The following is a 14,516-nucleotide window of genomic DNA, read 5'->3' on the forward strand; positions in this document are numbered from 1 at the left end:
AGAAATAGAACTACCATACAACCCAGAAATCCCACTCCTCGGAATATACCCTAGAGATACAAGAGCCTTCATACAAACAGATATATGCACACCCATGTTTATTGCAGCTCTGTTTACAATAGCAAAAAGTTGGAAGCAACCAAGGTGTCCATCAACGGATGAATGGGTAAATAAATTGTGGTATATTCACACAATGGATTACTACGCATCGATAAAGAACAGTGACGAATCTCTGAAACATTTCATAACATGGAGGAACCTGGAAGGCATTATGCTGAGCGAAATGAGTCAGAGGCAAAAGGACAAATACTGTATAAGACCACTATTATAAGATCTTGAGAAATAGTAAACCTGAGAAGAACACATACTTTTGTGGTTACGAGGGGGGGAGGGAGGGAGGGTGGGAGAGGGTTTTTTTATTGATTAATCAGTAGATAAGAACTGCTTTAGGTGAAGGGAAAGACAACTCTCAATACATGGAAGGTCAGCTCAATTGGACTGGACCAAAAGCAAAGAAGTTTCCGGGATAAAATGAATGCTTCAAAGCTCAGCGGAGCAAGCGCGGGGGTCTGGGGAACATGGTTTGCGGGGACTTCTAAGTCAATTGGCAAAATAATTCTATTATGAAATCATTCTGCATCCCACTTTGAAATGTGGCGTCTGGGGTCTTAAATGCTAACAAGCAGCCATCTAAGATGCAGCAATTGGTCTCAACCCACCTGGAGCAAAGGAAAATGAAGAACACCAAGCCCACATGACAACTAAGAGCCCAAGAGACAGAAAGGGCCACATGAACCAGAGACCTACATCATCCTGAGACCAGAAGAACTAGTTGGTGCCCGGCCACAATCGATGACTGCCCTGACAGGGAGCTCAGCAGAGAACCCCTGAGGGAGCAGGAGAGCAGTGGGATGCAGACCCCAAATTCTCATAAGAAGACCAAACTTAATGGTCTGACTGAGACTGGAGGAATCCCGGCGGTCATGCTCTCCAGACCTTCTGTTGACACAGGACAGGAACCATCCCTGAAGACAACTCATCAGACATGAAAGGGACTGGTCAGCGGGTGGGAGAGAGACGCTGATGAAGAGTGAGCCAATTATATCAGGTGTACACTTGAGATTGTGTTGGCAACTCTTGTCTGGAGGGGGGATGGGAGGATAGAGAGAGAGGGAAGCCGGCAAAATTGTCAAGAAAGGAGAGACTGAAAGGGCTGACTCAAGACGGGGAGAGTAAGTGGGAGTAGGGAGTGAGATGTATGTAAACTTATATGTGACAGACGGATTGGATTTGTAAACGTTCACTTGAAGCTTAATAAAAGTTATTATAAAAAAAAAAAAAAAATTAAATGAGACCACATGGGCAACAGTTACTCTAAAGCATAGATGAGAAGTTTGGCAGGGGGTTGGGGGGAAGGCAGTGAGACTAAATTAATGGGAGTGGGACAACTAGAACAGAAATAATGAGAATGTTGACAAACTGTAGACTGTAACCAATGTCATGGAATGTTATTTAAAGAAACTGTTGAATGGGGAACTGTTTTGCTGTGTATGTTTTCATCAAAAATATAATAAAATATTAAAAGAAGAAGCAAAAAAAAAAAAAAAAAAAAGAAAGGTTTAACTTCAGCATCCTGAGCCATCACTTACTTACTGTGTGACCTTGGGCAAGTTACTTGTTTCTGTAAAACGGCATAGTTATAGTAGAACCTATTCCATAGGTTATTGAGCCGTCTTAATAAGATAACATACACTTTGTGCTTAGAATGTGCCTGGAGCAAAGTAAGTAAACCCTTAACAGGCGTTAGCTATAAACTTGATGTACATATCTAAACTGTATATAATTATACTTTCTTGTCAGTTAGCTATTGTTATATAACAAACCACCCCAAGATTCAGGGACTTAAAATAACAATCATTTATTAGTATAACTTGCATGCCTATCTGTCAATAGAAGGCTAGCTCTGTTGATCTTGGCTGAGCTTGTCATGTGTCTGTGGGTTAGCTGGGGGAGCTTAGCTGGGGCAGCTTTGCTCCACATGATACTCCCCACCAGGAGCCTATGAGCTCACACCAGTATGTCATTCTCATGGAGATGACAAAACTGCAATAACACAGGTCCGATTACATAAATGCTTTTTCATGCCTCTGTTTGTATCATGTCTGCTGGCAATCCCATTGACCAAAGAAAGTAACATTGCTGAACTCAGAATCGAGAGAAAGGAAAGTACACTACACTTCTTTGAAGTGAAAAGCTACATGGTAAAGAACATGGATATAAGATAGATCAAGAATTGAGTCATTAATGTAATCTACTGTACCTACAAAGCAAAATTATTTTTGTGTAACTTATATAATATGTATAGTACATTGTAGGTTTTTAATAACTATGTCTGTTTCCCCTGTTCAATAAATGTTGGGTAATGCATTCTGATTTTAAGAGTAAAAATAAATTGGTTTCAGGCAAAAAAAAAAATAAAAAAAAATAAAAAAAAATGTTGTAAAATAAAACCACTTGCCAGAATTCACAATCAAAAAAAAAAAAAAAAAAAAAAAAATCTCCTTTTATCTTTTTTCCCCATGCATCTTTTCAGGTTTTTGACAGCCAGCAGACTTTTCTGAGTCAGGGTGGATAATATAATGTTCAAAATAGAGCTACAAGGGAATGTATGAGCATTTCACTGAACAGATCCATGTTTATTTTAACAACAACAACAAATGCAAATCCTTTAACTTTGTTCTTAAAATGTCTATGATGCTTAGTAAAACATCTGTTAGCCAACTTCTCCCTCACTAATACCCTTCACTAATATTGGAGCCCTGGTGGTGCAGTGGTTAAGAGCTATGTTTGCTAACCAAAAAGCTCAGCAGTTCGAATCCACCAGCTGCTCCTTGGAAACCCTATGGGGAAGTTCTACTGTGTCCTATTGGGTGGATATAAGTTGGAATAAACTCAACAGCAACTGGTTAATATCCTAGGAAAGCTTAAGAATAAAAACTTGAAAGTACTCAAATTAAAGCAGAAAAATGTTTTTACCAGATGTAACTAAATTCATCAATTTGTTAGATTTTATATAAGTTGTTTAGGATTTTTTGTATTAGGATTGAAGTGTTGTAATAATGGGAAATTTAAAAATGCTTGTTATAAATAATCTAAGGAGACAGAATTATTCAGATATTTTGTCCAAGTAAATTCATAAAATAGTCTCCACGCCCACAAAAGATACTTTGCAGATAACTTTCTATGATGACCATCTTGACCCGACATCAAAATGTTTTCCTACAAAGGGAAGAAACTTTTATTCTTGGATTCTTAGTGGAGTGTACTTGAATGGAAACCCTATAAATAATACATTATCTAAGATTTAGGGGTATTATGAGTTGGAAACGCATAGGAGCAGGGCTTTGATTTAGTATCTTCAGGCAAAAATACCCCAATTCATACACAACTAAAGTTGGAGTAAAGAGCCATATGATTCAAAGACCATAAAAACACCTGTGTAGTTGCATAAATTTTAAGAACTGATCAAGGGAAATTCAGATAAAACAAGCCCATAACACAAATGTCCTTGCAAATTCACACACAGGGTATATGTCACTGAATCCCTCTCTTCTTATAAACTAAATGCCTTTTCATTTCTATTTTTAGGTTTCCAGTAACTTCAACTTTTACATGTTTGTGATTCTGAAGAACCCTCAGCTGAATACAAGTCAAAGAGGCCCAGGGTAAGCGCAAATTGATACTGCTTTAGTTGTGCGGGTAGTGAAAGTGAAATCACAACCAGGAGTAACACTTTAGGAAAACATGATAATGATAGGCATCCAGGTTTGGGAATTGGTAAGCCAGTGTATTCAATGAACATGTTGAAAAATTCTGTTTCCTGTGGGGTTTGAAAATGGATATTAAAATCCTGCTTTCTCTACACAATGACAAAACATTTAGACAAAATTTTTAAAATTTGAAAAATACTGGAGACATTAATTGTCTTGTGCTGTACAAACCAAAGATATCAGCTGAATCTTTTGTCCTTCCGATGGCACCTGGAGATTTTGGGATTGGATAGATACATATGTCAATCTACAGCTTTAACAAAACCTATAACAACAAAAGGCACTATTTTTTGATAGCTACATTAAAAAAAAAAAAACTAATGTCAGGACACATTTGTTATCGGGGAATTCACTAAAATTTATTGATCATGACATCACCTATTTGACTTGATGCAACTTTATAAAGTGCTCTCTTGCATGAGGAACAATTCAGGTACACTGGAGAGCATGTCAATGCCATTTGGGACTTAGCTGCTACTGTAAGATTAAAAATACATTAAAATACTAAAGAGTTTTCAAGCTGACCTAGGGAGAAAGAGGATCATCAACTACATTTGCAATCATAAAAAGAAAGTGAGTGATATTAGGGGAAAGGGAGTAACAAGCCCAGATGAGAAAGAAAAAGGCATGAACAGATAAGCTATTCGGCAGGAAAGAGATTCTCCTCAGACGTAGAGGATTACACCTCAGTGGACGAGTCCATTTTGAAAGATATTCCAAATGAGCATCACTGGTAAGATGAGCATTAACAGTGAACAAGAGTCAAAGCAATCCTGAATCCTAACAAAGTATTGGATCAACAAAGTCAAACAAGTTTAAGGACATTTTTTAAACATTACATATAAAGAGTAAAATAGTATTTGGGTTTATATTCTGTAGTCATTCTGTAAAAGGAGCATCCACATTGGAACCTAATCAGAATTCTAAAGTGACCAGGCTGAAAGTATAATTTAAACATAAAGAAAAACACTACCTAAGGACTACAGTCACAAGTGTACTCTCATGGTAGGGAAGATAAGACCAAAAAGTCCTCAGCAATGAACAATCATTCACACTTCAGAGTTCTTATACAACATTCAGAAAAAAATGTATTAATATGTATTATTCCTTATTCATGCACAGAAACTCTGCACACTGTAAATGAGGAGATTATTAGTGCATCATCAAGCCTAGCCTCTTTTCTCAATATAATCTCCATATCCTAAGTAGATACTATGAAGAAAATATACAAACACACATACACGGGAGCCTTCTTTGATTCTGTGTTAAAAGATAACATGCCTCATCACTCGTTTCTTTTGATGATGGATGTTCTGTTCCCAAAATACTTAGGGTTATAATTTACATACCCAATTCACTGTTGCTGGATCAGATGCATATGACTATTTAAATATACCAAATACGAGTATAATAGAGGCTAGCACAGATGAAAACCATAAAGCAATCATTTCCCAAAAAAATCTTTGCCATAGGATTCAAATAGATTATTTAGTTTATTTAAAATATTTCCTTAGGAAGAATTTAACATTTCAAAAGATTAAATACCATATTATTATCAATATTGACCTTAGAAAATTTTGTAGCTTCAATTAGATCAAATAAGTAGTATACAACATTCCTTCAGGCTGAAATGTGCTATCTTGGCCTTTTTTTCCCCTAAAATGAATATATTTCTTATGGAAATGAGGCATGAAAGTAAAATCTCTTTCACTAAATAGAGTCATAACTACTTTTTTCCCCCCCAGTTAAGGCACTTTTTTAAGTGAGTTAATGTTGTGGTAGATCTTGTTATGGTTCACTGTGCTTCATTTTTCTTTAAGTCAGTAATTAAATGGTCACATTAAATAAAAACATGATAGTGTTCATCAATCAAAAGAGTCTGTTTTCAGAGATCAAGTATCAAATGCCAAAACGTACCCATCCTAGTAGGGATCCTACTTCAATTGATGCAACAGTGATTTCAATGAATGAAAAGAAAATTTATTAACAAGATATGTAGTACAGTTTCTAGCTGACCATGCACTCTTGAGTTTTTTATAATCCAAGCGTTTCAATGTCATGTTGTTAGTAATATGCCATACTTCTGAGACAAAAAGCCAATATATATTGAAGATAGTCAATGGCATTGTACCTATCAGAGCTTCAAACCACGTCATTCCAGTTTGACCCCCTGTTAAGAGTTTGCTTTTGTACTATATATGTGCTGGATCAGAATTTAAACTTTAACAAGTTCTCCAGGTGATTATTTTGTATAATAAATTTTAAGAACCACTGCCTAGTACTGCCTAGTGGTCCTCAAAATTTATTATACAAAAGAATCACCTGGGAATTTTGTTAAAATGTAGATTCTGATTCAGCATATCTGGGGTAGAAATGCAAATTCTCAGCAGGGGGTCAAACCAGAATGAACTGATTCAAAGCCCTGGTGCCTACTGGCCAACATCAGTCATACATAAAACTAATTCTTACAAACAATTTAATTGTCAACATGCCTATAGCATTTTTTAAAACCACAAAATCTAATTAAAGCAAAATGTGATTGAAATAATCTACAGAACAATGTGTCAGAAGGACTTTTCAAACAAGACATATACCCATGTCTGCCTAAAGAAAAGATGAACTTTCCATTGTTGGCTTTTGGATTCAGCTGTTACATATTCATCGCATACCGTACTCAGGAAGAAGGAAAATGGAAAAAAAAAATCTATCTTTTGCAGCTGCTTCTTCTGAGCAACAAAAGCTGCTAGAGAAATCATATATACACATACATGTAAAATTAGGCAAACAAGCTGCTTTATTGCCCTGATTTAAAATAAGCTCAATCAGTAAAAAGGAAAAATCCTATAATATACAGCTTGATGAGCAGCTGAAGACAAGAATACACTCCCATGCAGTTTTAGAATTCAAGATCTATCTCACACAATGAATTTTGAATGAGATGATGGACATTTCTCCTTACAATTTTTCTAAACCACTGAATGAACAAGTAGGATTAATATGGGAAATGAAACCCAAAATAGACAAATAAGTAAAATTTCTTAAATATGATCCTGAGGCTTTAAAGGCAGAAAAACATCTTGCTCCTATTTAATTTTATTTTATAAAATTATATCACTTTGCAAATTCTAATTTATAAGAACTTATGCTTAAAGAATAATTTTCATAAAACTTAAGTTACAAAGAATTATTAACGAGTGTACTTTAGTAGAAAAATGCATACATCAACTGTATTACAAGGCAAAAAATTAAAATGTAGTTTAATAAAATTACAAAGACAAAACCAAAACAGGCATGGGTCAGTTAATCAACGTTTCACTGGTCTAGGAATAAAGAACATGGAAAGTAACTGAAATATATAAAAAGTCTTACTCTTGACGGTCGCTGTCCGGGTACAGTTGTAAAGAATAGCCAACTCCCCAAACACTTTTCCTGGACCCATGGTGCACAGCTTCACACCTTCTTTTGTAACTTCAACCTTCCCATCTAAAATGAGAGGGGAGAACACAAAATCTTAATTCTGTCATATGCTCCAGTTCATTTGTTGCATTTTCAATGTGAGATAAGGGATGCTAGAATCATTTTTAAAGATGCAAAGCAGTTACCAATTTAAACAAAGTTCTTACCAACATTCAATGTGGGAAATGCTATAAAATGCATGAATTAAAAAAGAAAAACACATTCTTTCTTAATCACTAATGACATTTACCTTGAGATACAAGTAAAAAGCATCAGAAAAAGATAGAGACAGATATCATCCCAAGCACAAAAGTAGAAATCTATGCTAAAAAGCCAATATATGTGCAGTTGTAGAAATCTATGGTAATCCCAATTTTAAAATCATTTTGAATCTGAAAGAAAAACTGAGTATTTTTTCTCTAGCATATCTCATATTTGGAAATTCTCATTTGAGTAACGCACCTATTTTGAAAAGGGAAATTACTTTGACCCTTGGGCATTATTTAACTGAAGCTCATGGTATTGTTTCATTTTTAAACATCAGATCTGACTTGGGCAAGACTATTTATCTTCTTCCCAGCCCTGCAACACTGACTGTAACAGAAACAAACTACAAGAGTTGAGGGAAAAGAAAGAGGTACTACAGGTAACCCGTTGCCATCAAATTGATTCTGACTCACAGTGGCCCTATAGGACAGAGTAGAACTGCCCTATAGGGCTTCCAAGGAGCAACTGGTGGATTCGAACTGCCAACATTTTGGGTAGCAGCCGTAGCTTGTAACCACTATGCTGCCAGGGTTTGACCATTTATATTCCAAAAAGGGTTTAGAAAATAAAATGCTAAAGGAAGAAAAAGGAAAGGAAACACCATACACCGGATGCATATTGGCTTCAAGTATGGAAAACAGTATTCATGGGGAAAATGAGAAAAATGTATTTTTTTAAAAAGTCATAGCTAAGGAGATTAAAAATTCTATCACCTAACACAATGGAGGGTCGTGGGAGGAGGGAAATAAAAATCAACACAATCTATTCTAGACTTAATCCTCCTCTTATTCCTCCAAGTTACTTATCCACCGCCTGCAGAAGAAAAGCCTAATGCTTGGCAAAGGAATTAGCTAGTAATTAAAGGGCACTAATGCCAAACAAGTGTTTTCCAAACGTCAGGCCTTCATGCATTGACTTCACAACGGCTCCTTATCTGTGTACTTCCTGTAATATTTAACATTTTGGAGTGTTGACTTTAAATCCATTCCTTTCTTTTTTTAATCAACAGAGTCTTACTCTAAGCAACAATGATTGTAAAAATCACAGGTTTGATGTGCTAATTATTTTTTTTCAAACACCTATTGAGATAAAATCTTAAATATTAATTTTATTAAAGTTCCATACCAGTGGTGCATGATCCACACTTCAGGGGACAATGTTCTGTCCTAAAAACCATTCCATCTAAATGGTGTTATCAGAGATAGAAGTCTGCAGTAATTAGGATAAAAAGTCCACACAGAATCTACTGACTACTCTTGAACTGCGTATGTATACCTACATCTATGTGACAGGAATGAACTAGTCCAACAATTTAGAAGGTTTGGAAGTACTTTCTTATGCAGGTATAGCCACTCAGATATTCTAGCTCTCTCATGCCTAACTTCTTGACTCCAAGAAAGAAAACTCTTCCTCTTGAGAGGTACATCAAAACTAGTCCAGTAAATCCATCTTTTCATAAGCTTCAGGCATTCCCCATGGCACTTTCCCCTTTCTTTCACTGGCAAGACTATTGCCCTGAACATTTCATCTGCCACTCAAGAATGATAGACAGGTTCAGAATATAGCATGGTGGTTAAGAAATCTATAAACTGTCTGAAGTCAGATTGCGAGTTGAATTTTGGTTCTTTTTTCCATTCCTCACTAGTCTTTTGACCTGGGGAAAGTTGTTTAACTTCTCTATGCCTCAGCTTCTACATTTGTAAAATGGATAAAATAAAAGCATTTACCTCATTGGTGGCTGTTATAATTAAATGAGATAAAAGAGATACACTGTTCAGCACAGTGGCTGGCACATAGCAAATGCTCAAGAAAGTCTAGCTTATTGGTATTATTTTCATAACATGCCTTTTTATCATTTATACAGAGACAGAATTTATTATATTTAAATGAACCACAATATTCTATCATCTACTATAGAAACCAACCAACATCCAAATTGGATCATAGGTTTTGTTTCTGAAAATGAAGAAAGAAGTAGCTCTAAGATTCTCTCTCTCTCTCTTTCTGGGTGTTTAGGGAGAAAACTTTTGAGATCAGATCAAAAGCACCAAAGAAGAAAACAGCGTCTTAAGAAATCACACCTGTCTACCCGGCAAAATACAATGTATTTGTACTCTTCCATACGTGGCTATGTCTGGCCAACAACACCTAATGCATTTTTTGTTTTGTTTTGTTTTTTCAGCTACTATATTCTCGTGATGGGAGTTCCCAAGAATTACATAGCAACAAACTTCCAATGCATTATAAAACTGTCTTGACTTACAGCTCCAGCCTTATGGACTAAAGGCCTAGTGATCTGCTTCCATAAAAATTACAGCCAGGAAACTCCTATGAAACATTTCTATTCCGTACCACATGGAGTCTCCATGAGTCAGAATCCACTCAAGAGCTATAGGTTTTTTTCAGTGACATTAACCCTTTGGGTTTTTTTCGATGACACGTGTTTTCAGTATTAGAATGCACACTTAACTAAGTGTGTTTAAATTTTGGTTAGTAATATGGATTTTGAGGGATATGATCTTGCAGTATACTCTGCCAATGGGGTGACTGTCACTTTGGTGCCACTGATCTGTGGCATGACAGTATCCCACTGGGAACAAGGTAGATAATTTATCGCTGGGGCCTTTTCATTAGGTTACATGGGGAAACTCTGGTTTTCCAAATATAACAAAGAAAAACCAGAACAAACCCATCAGGGCTCCCTAACTATCACACAGGAAAGCCATAATTTATTTCTCACAGACATAAAGGAGAAAAAAGCAAAAGTTTACAAAAGTAACACACCCAGGAAGCATCATCTAATAGAATGCTCAACCTACACATCAATCAGGTTCTAACTCAGGTCTTCTGAGCTTCAAGCATTTCAAAAGGAACCCACCTTCACGCTAAATGCATTAGAACTTGAACTCATAGCTCTGAGGTCCAGAGAAATAAAAACTGCCAGCACATCCAATTTATAAAATTTAGATATGCCCCTCTCTGAGAAGTTGTAAATGCCCCCACTACCTCCACCACTACCCTACTTGGGCCTGCTGCCACTTCCTTACTGGAAAATCACACTCATTTAATACTCACCTGTTTTAATTTATGAACGATTAATCTTGTTACTGATCGTATTTCTTTTTCTCGTATGACTTCAGAAGGCTTACAGTCAGATTTGCAGCCAACCTCTACGAATTATGTAAGAATCTGGAGTTTCAAATTTGTATACTAATCACTAATGTCACTTCTAGTTGCAACCCATCTTCCTGAAATTATTTTATATTTGCCTCATTTTTTCATGTCTTAATTCATTTTTGAAAAGGTGGGTATAAATAATTATATACATAAATAATTAATGCTGGCAACAGCAGGTTGTATTCCATATTAATTAGAATAGCCGGGGCGGGGTGTGGGGGGGACTTGCCTAAACACAGAATATATTTGAGAAATAGCAGTTTGGATTTACAACATCTTTTCCAGGGTATGTTAAGCCGTGGAGATTCAATATATTCATAACAGTTAAGGAAGTGAGGAACATGATAGCATAAAGCACATCAGAATGATCCAGAAAACACTATATATATATATACCTTTTCTTTTTTTTTTTAATGAACAGAGACCTAAAAGGTAAACAGAAACACAGTGTTTATAAATCTCTATTCTGAGTACTAATTTGATCACTTATTCCTCTCATACCTGTTGTGTGGATGGGCAGTGAGTGATTCAGGAAAGCAGGATAGATTGGGCATTACAAAGAAAGTTAGGTACACACATTGCATTAATAAGAGTTCCTTCAGAGACATTTAGAGATATCCCAATTTTACAATAGCCCAGGAAAGTGAGCTATTGCTTTGAAATGTAACCTTGTTTAGGGTCATTCATTAGTCCACACACCACCCTTGGAAAAAAATTAAAATTGATGAAACATTTTTACAAATTATTTCCAAGTACAGGCTGTGTGGTTCACTCAAGAAAGCTAAGAAGAAGACGGGTTCACGGTATACACCCAGTTGCCCAGTCATAAAGCAGATAGGCCTGGCCATTCCCCTACCTGTTCTTATCCTTCCCTAAACTGTCCTTTTTACTTCTTTTTCACTCTGTGGCTACATCTGAGATTTGTTTTAAAGTGAATCTACTACATAAAAATTAAAATATGCCTCTGAGACCCGATGGGGCAGTTCTACTCTATCATACAGGGTTGCTATGAGTCAGAATGACTTGATGGCACATAACTGTGTGGTGATTTTGGTGGTGGTAGCCTGGGGGAAGGGATGCAGGCATGGAATGAATAGAAAAAAAGGTCAGATAGGCTGCATATACAGCATACTTTTGCCAGGGCTACGCCAAACGTAGGAACAGCCTAGCCTGGCAGATTTTATATAATTTCTTAAAAAAAAAAAAATTTTTTTTTTTTTTTTTAGGAATGTAGTTTTAATCAATTTACTTCAGGTCATCATTATTAATGTAATTTTTATTTCTTTAAAGAACTAGAAGTGATTCATTAGCATTTATTCATGTTTGTTTTAATTCTTCAACTTAATTTCATCTTCAAATACGTTAGATTTCAAATCAAGAAATTTTTTTTAAGAGTAGTAAAAAGATACTTTCAGAACATCACAGTAAATTTCCAGACTTTTTCTTTTATTCTCCTTAACTAGTCCCCATGGTTACTGGAGGCTATTAGGACTGTTATCAGGAGAATTAATCATAACCCAATATGGTTAGTTCATATATTATGCTTTTGCTCCCTTCATTCATTTTTGCCTTTTTAAAAAGTGTAATAATATATCTATACTATTTTCACTATGGCCCCTTGCTATCATCTCCACCAGGAAGAAAAAACAAACCAAACATCCAGATCGTTTTAATTTGAATTTTGCTAATAATGCTAAAGTTGTTTGCATGAGGAAAGATATACGCACAGTTGGATAAGATAAGCCTTAATGGTTATTTATAGTTTCATTTAGTTCCTTTATCACCCATTTGAATAACTGAATGAATTTTTTATTCTACTACGGGTACTATATGTCTATGGTCTAGAACAGGCTGACTCTTAAGTTCTAAATCTTGATTGCCACACTGAGTAACAATCATTTTACCCTCAGCTTTTTGGGACCAAATACATGTACTACCTTTGTAAGATACTGAGAGTTAAGGGATCCATTATAAAGCACCTGTATTTTGTCTGTCATGTCTAAGAATCAATAGGCCTATACATAAAGGAAGAAATTGAGTTTAAAAGGAGACACAAAATCTCTTAGCTTTGCTTATCCTTATGGATTTTTATTAACCTGTGATTTTGTGCCATAAAGGCTTTCACGATAAGGCGAATCAGCTTAGAGACTTATTAGTGGCAAGCTGAAATAGAATGGCTGGCAATAACCTCATTATGAACATTCTGTGCTTAATTTCAACAGTCTTGGTTGGAACATTCAAGACAACTTAATTGGCCAGTAAAGGCAGACAGGTGTCTTCTAGATAAGACCTCCTGTCCTTTCCCCTTCCAGTTCTGCTCTAATCTGTTTGACTATGGTTTCATGACTTTGTAGGTTAGAAACTATAGATTTTAGCATACATGTTCTCTCATAAAGGGCTTGTGTAGTTGCTAGATTCAACAAAAATGCTCAATGCTCTGGTGGCTGAGCTGTGTTGTTACTAGCATGAAAGTATTACCCTTTAGGAGAGGAGGTTCATATATGGATTTGCCTTCTTTATGGTTTAGGGATACTAATACACACACACACACGCACGACAGCAGTGGGTTTTGGGATATATATAAAATAAGTACAATTGGTGCAATTTTTCAGTATACCAAATTATAACAGATTATAATACATACTGAGTATAACTAAAATGATCACAGATATCCCTGGTAATGAGTGGATAAAAAACTTAAATGAACTATCCAGACTTGCTTTGCAGGGTCATTTTAGCCTGAGGGAGTGCTGTCATCTGGGGGAAGAAGTACAAATTCATGAGGCTGCCATAGGGTTAACTAGAGGGGGCAAGCAAGCCACATAACCCCAGGGACAGAATATATTCTTAGATGTCCCCCTTAAACCTGTGCTTCTTGTTGATCATTTATGTAAGTCTTCCTTAAACCAGCAGAAGAAGGAAAAGGACAACCCTGCTGTGAGACACAAGTTTGTTGCTGAATTAAAGAATGGCAGTTTGTCATCACTTTATCAGTTGTCTGTTTAAGATTGCTTTTAAATCCTAATATAGTGTCTCTGGATCTAAACTCCTACCCCTTAGATAATGTGTTAACCTTCACAAGGTTAATCTTGATGACTGAAAATCATTCTTGGCCACTGAATAAAAAAGCCTATAAGAAATAAGCATATATTTTTAAAACTACATATTCCTTCCAAAGTTTATTTTAACATACATAAATTTAACCATTTCTGATTGGGATGTATTTTGCTTATTAGCTCCTCATTAGAGATATATATTCCAAAATTATTTGTGTTATCACAGTTTCTATAACCATCAACTACTTATACTACTTTGAGTTAGGAGCAAGCTTCCCTCAAAGAAGTCACTTTTCTTTGATATCAGCATAGCAATAATTCTTACAGGGACCACAAAAGTACTAATTATCCAAATGGAACAAAACAGGATCTGAGGTGTAAGAGGTTAGTTGAGGTTGAAGCTACATGAATGAAGACCTTTATTTTTTCTCCAATTAAGTTAGGCGAATTCGATTTCCCTAGTAGTGACTGCTATAAGTACAACTGATACAATTTTTCAGCATACCAATTATAACAGATCATAATACATACTGAGTATAGCTAAAAATCATCACAGATATCCCTAGTAATGAGAGGATAAAAAACTTTAATGAACTTCCACAACTAAAAATTTCATTTCTTAAAAAAAAAGTAAACAAGTAAGTTAACATGAACATCAAATCTGAACTACATTTTTTTTTTTTTTTTTAACATTGATAAACAGTCAAGAAATCAAACAGCATGTTACATT

At 35.6% G+C, this 14,516-nt stretch overlaps 1 protein-coding gene across 2 annotated transcripts in view; it reads right to left on the minus strand.

Annotated features, from left to right (window-relative positions):
* PRKG1 (protein kinase cGMP-dependent 1) overlaps positions 1-14,516 on the minus strand; it is a 1,427,928-nt gene that overhangs the window by 904,738 nt on the left and 508,674 nt on the right. For both annotated transcript variants that reach the window (XM_049855705.1, XM_049855704.1), the window contains exon 3: positions 7,200-7,313. In XM_049855705.1, the coding sequence (XP_049711662.1) occupies positions 7,200-7,313 (114 nt within the window). The remainder of the gene's footprint in view (positions 1-7,199; positions 7,314-14,516) is intronic.

The sequence above is a fragment of the Elephas maximus genome, chromosome 16 (assembly GCF_024166365.1).
Source record: "Elephas maximus indicus isolate mEleMax1 chromosome 16, mEleMax1 primary haplotype, whole genome shotgun sequence".
Taxonomy (NCBI): domain Eukaryota; kingdom Metazoa; phylum Chordata; class Mammalia; order Proboscidea; family Elephantidae; genus Elephas; species Elephas maximus.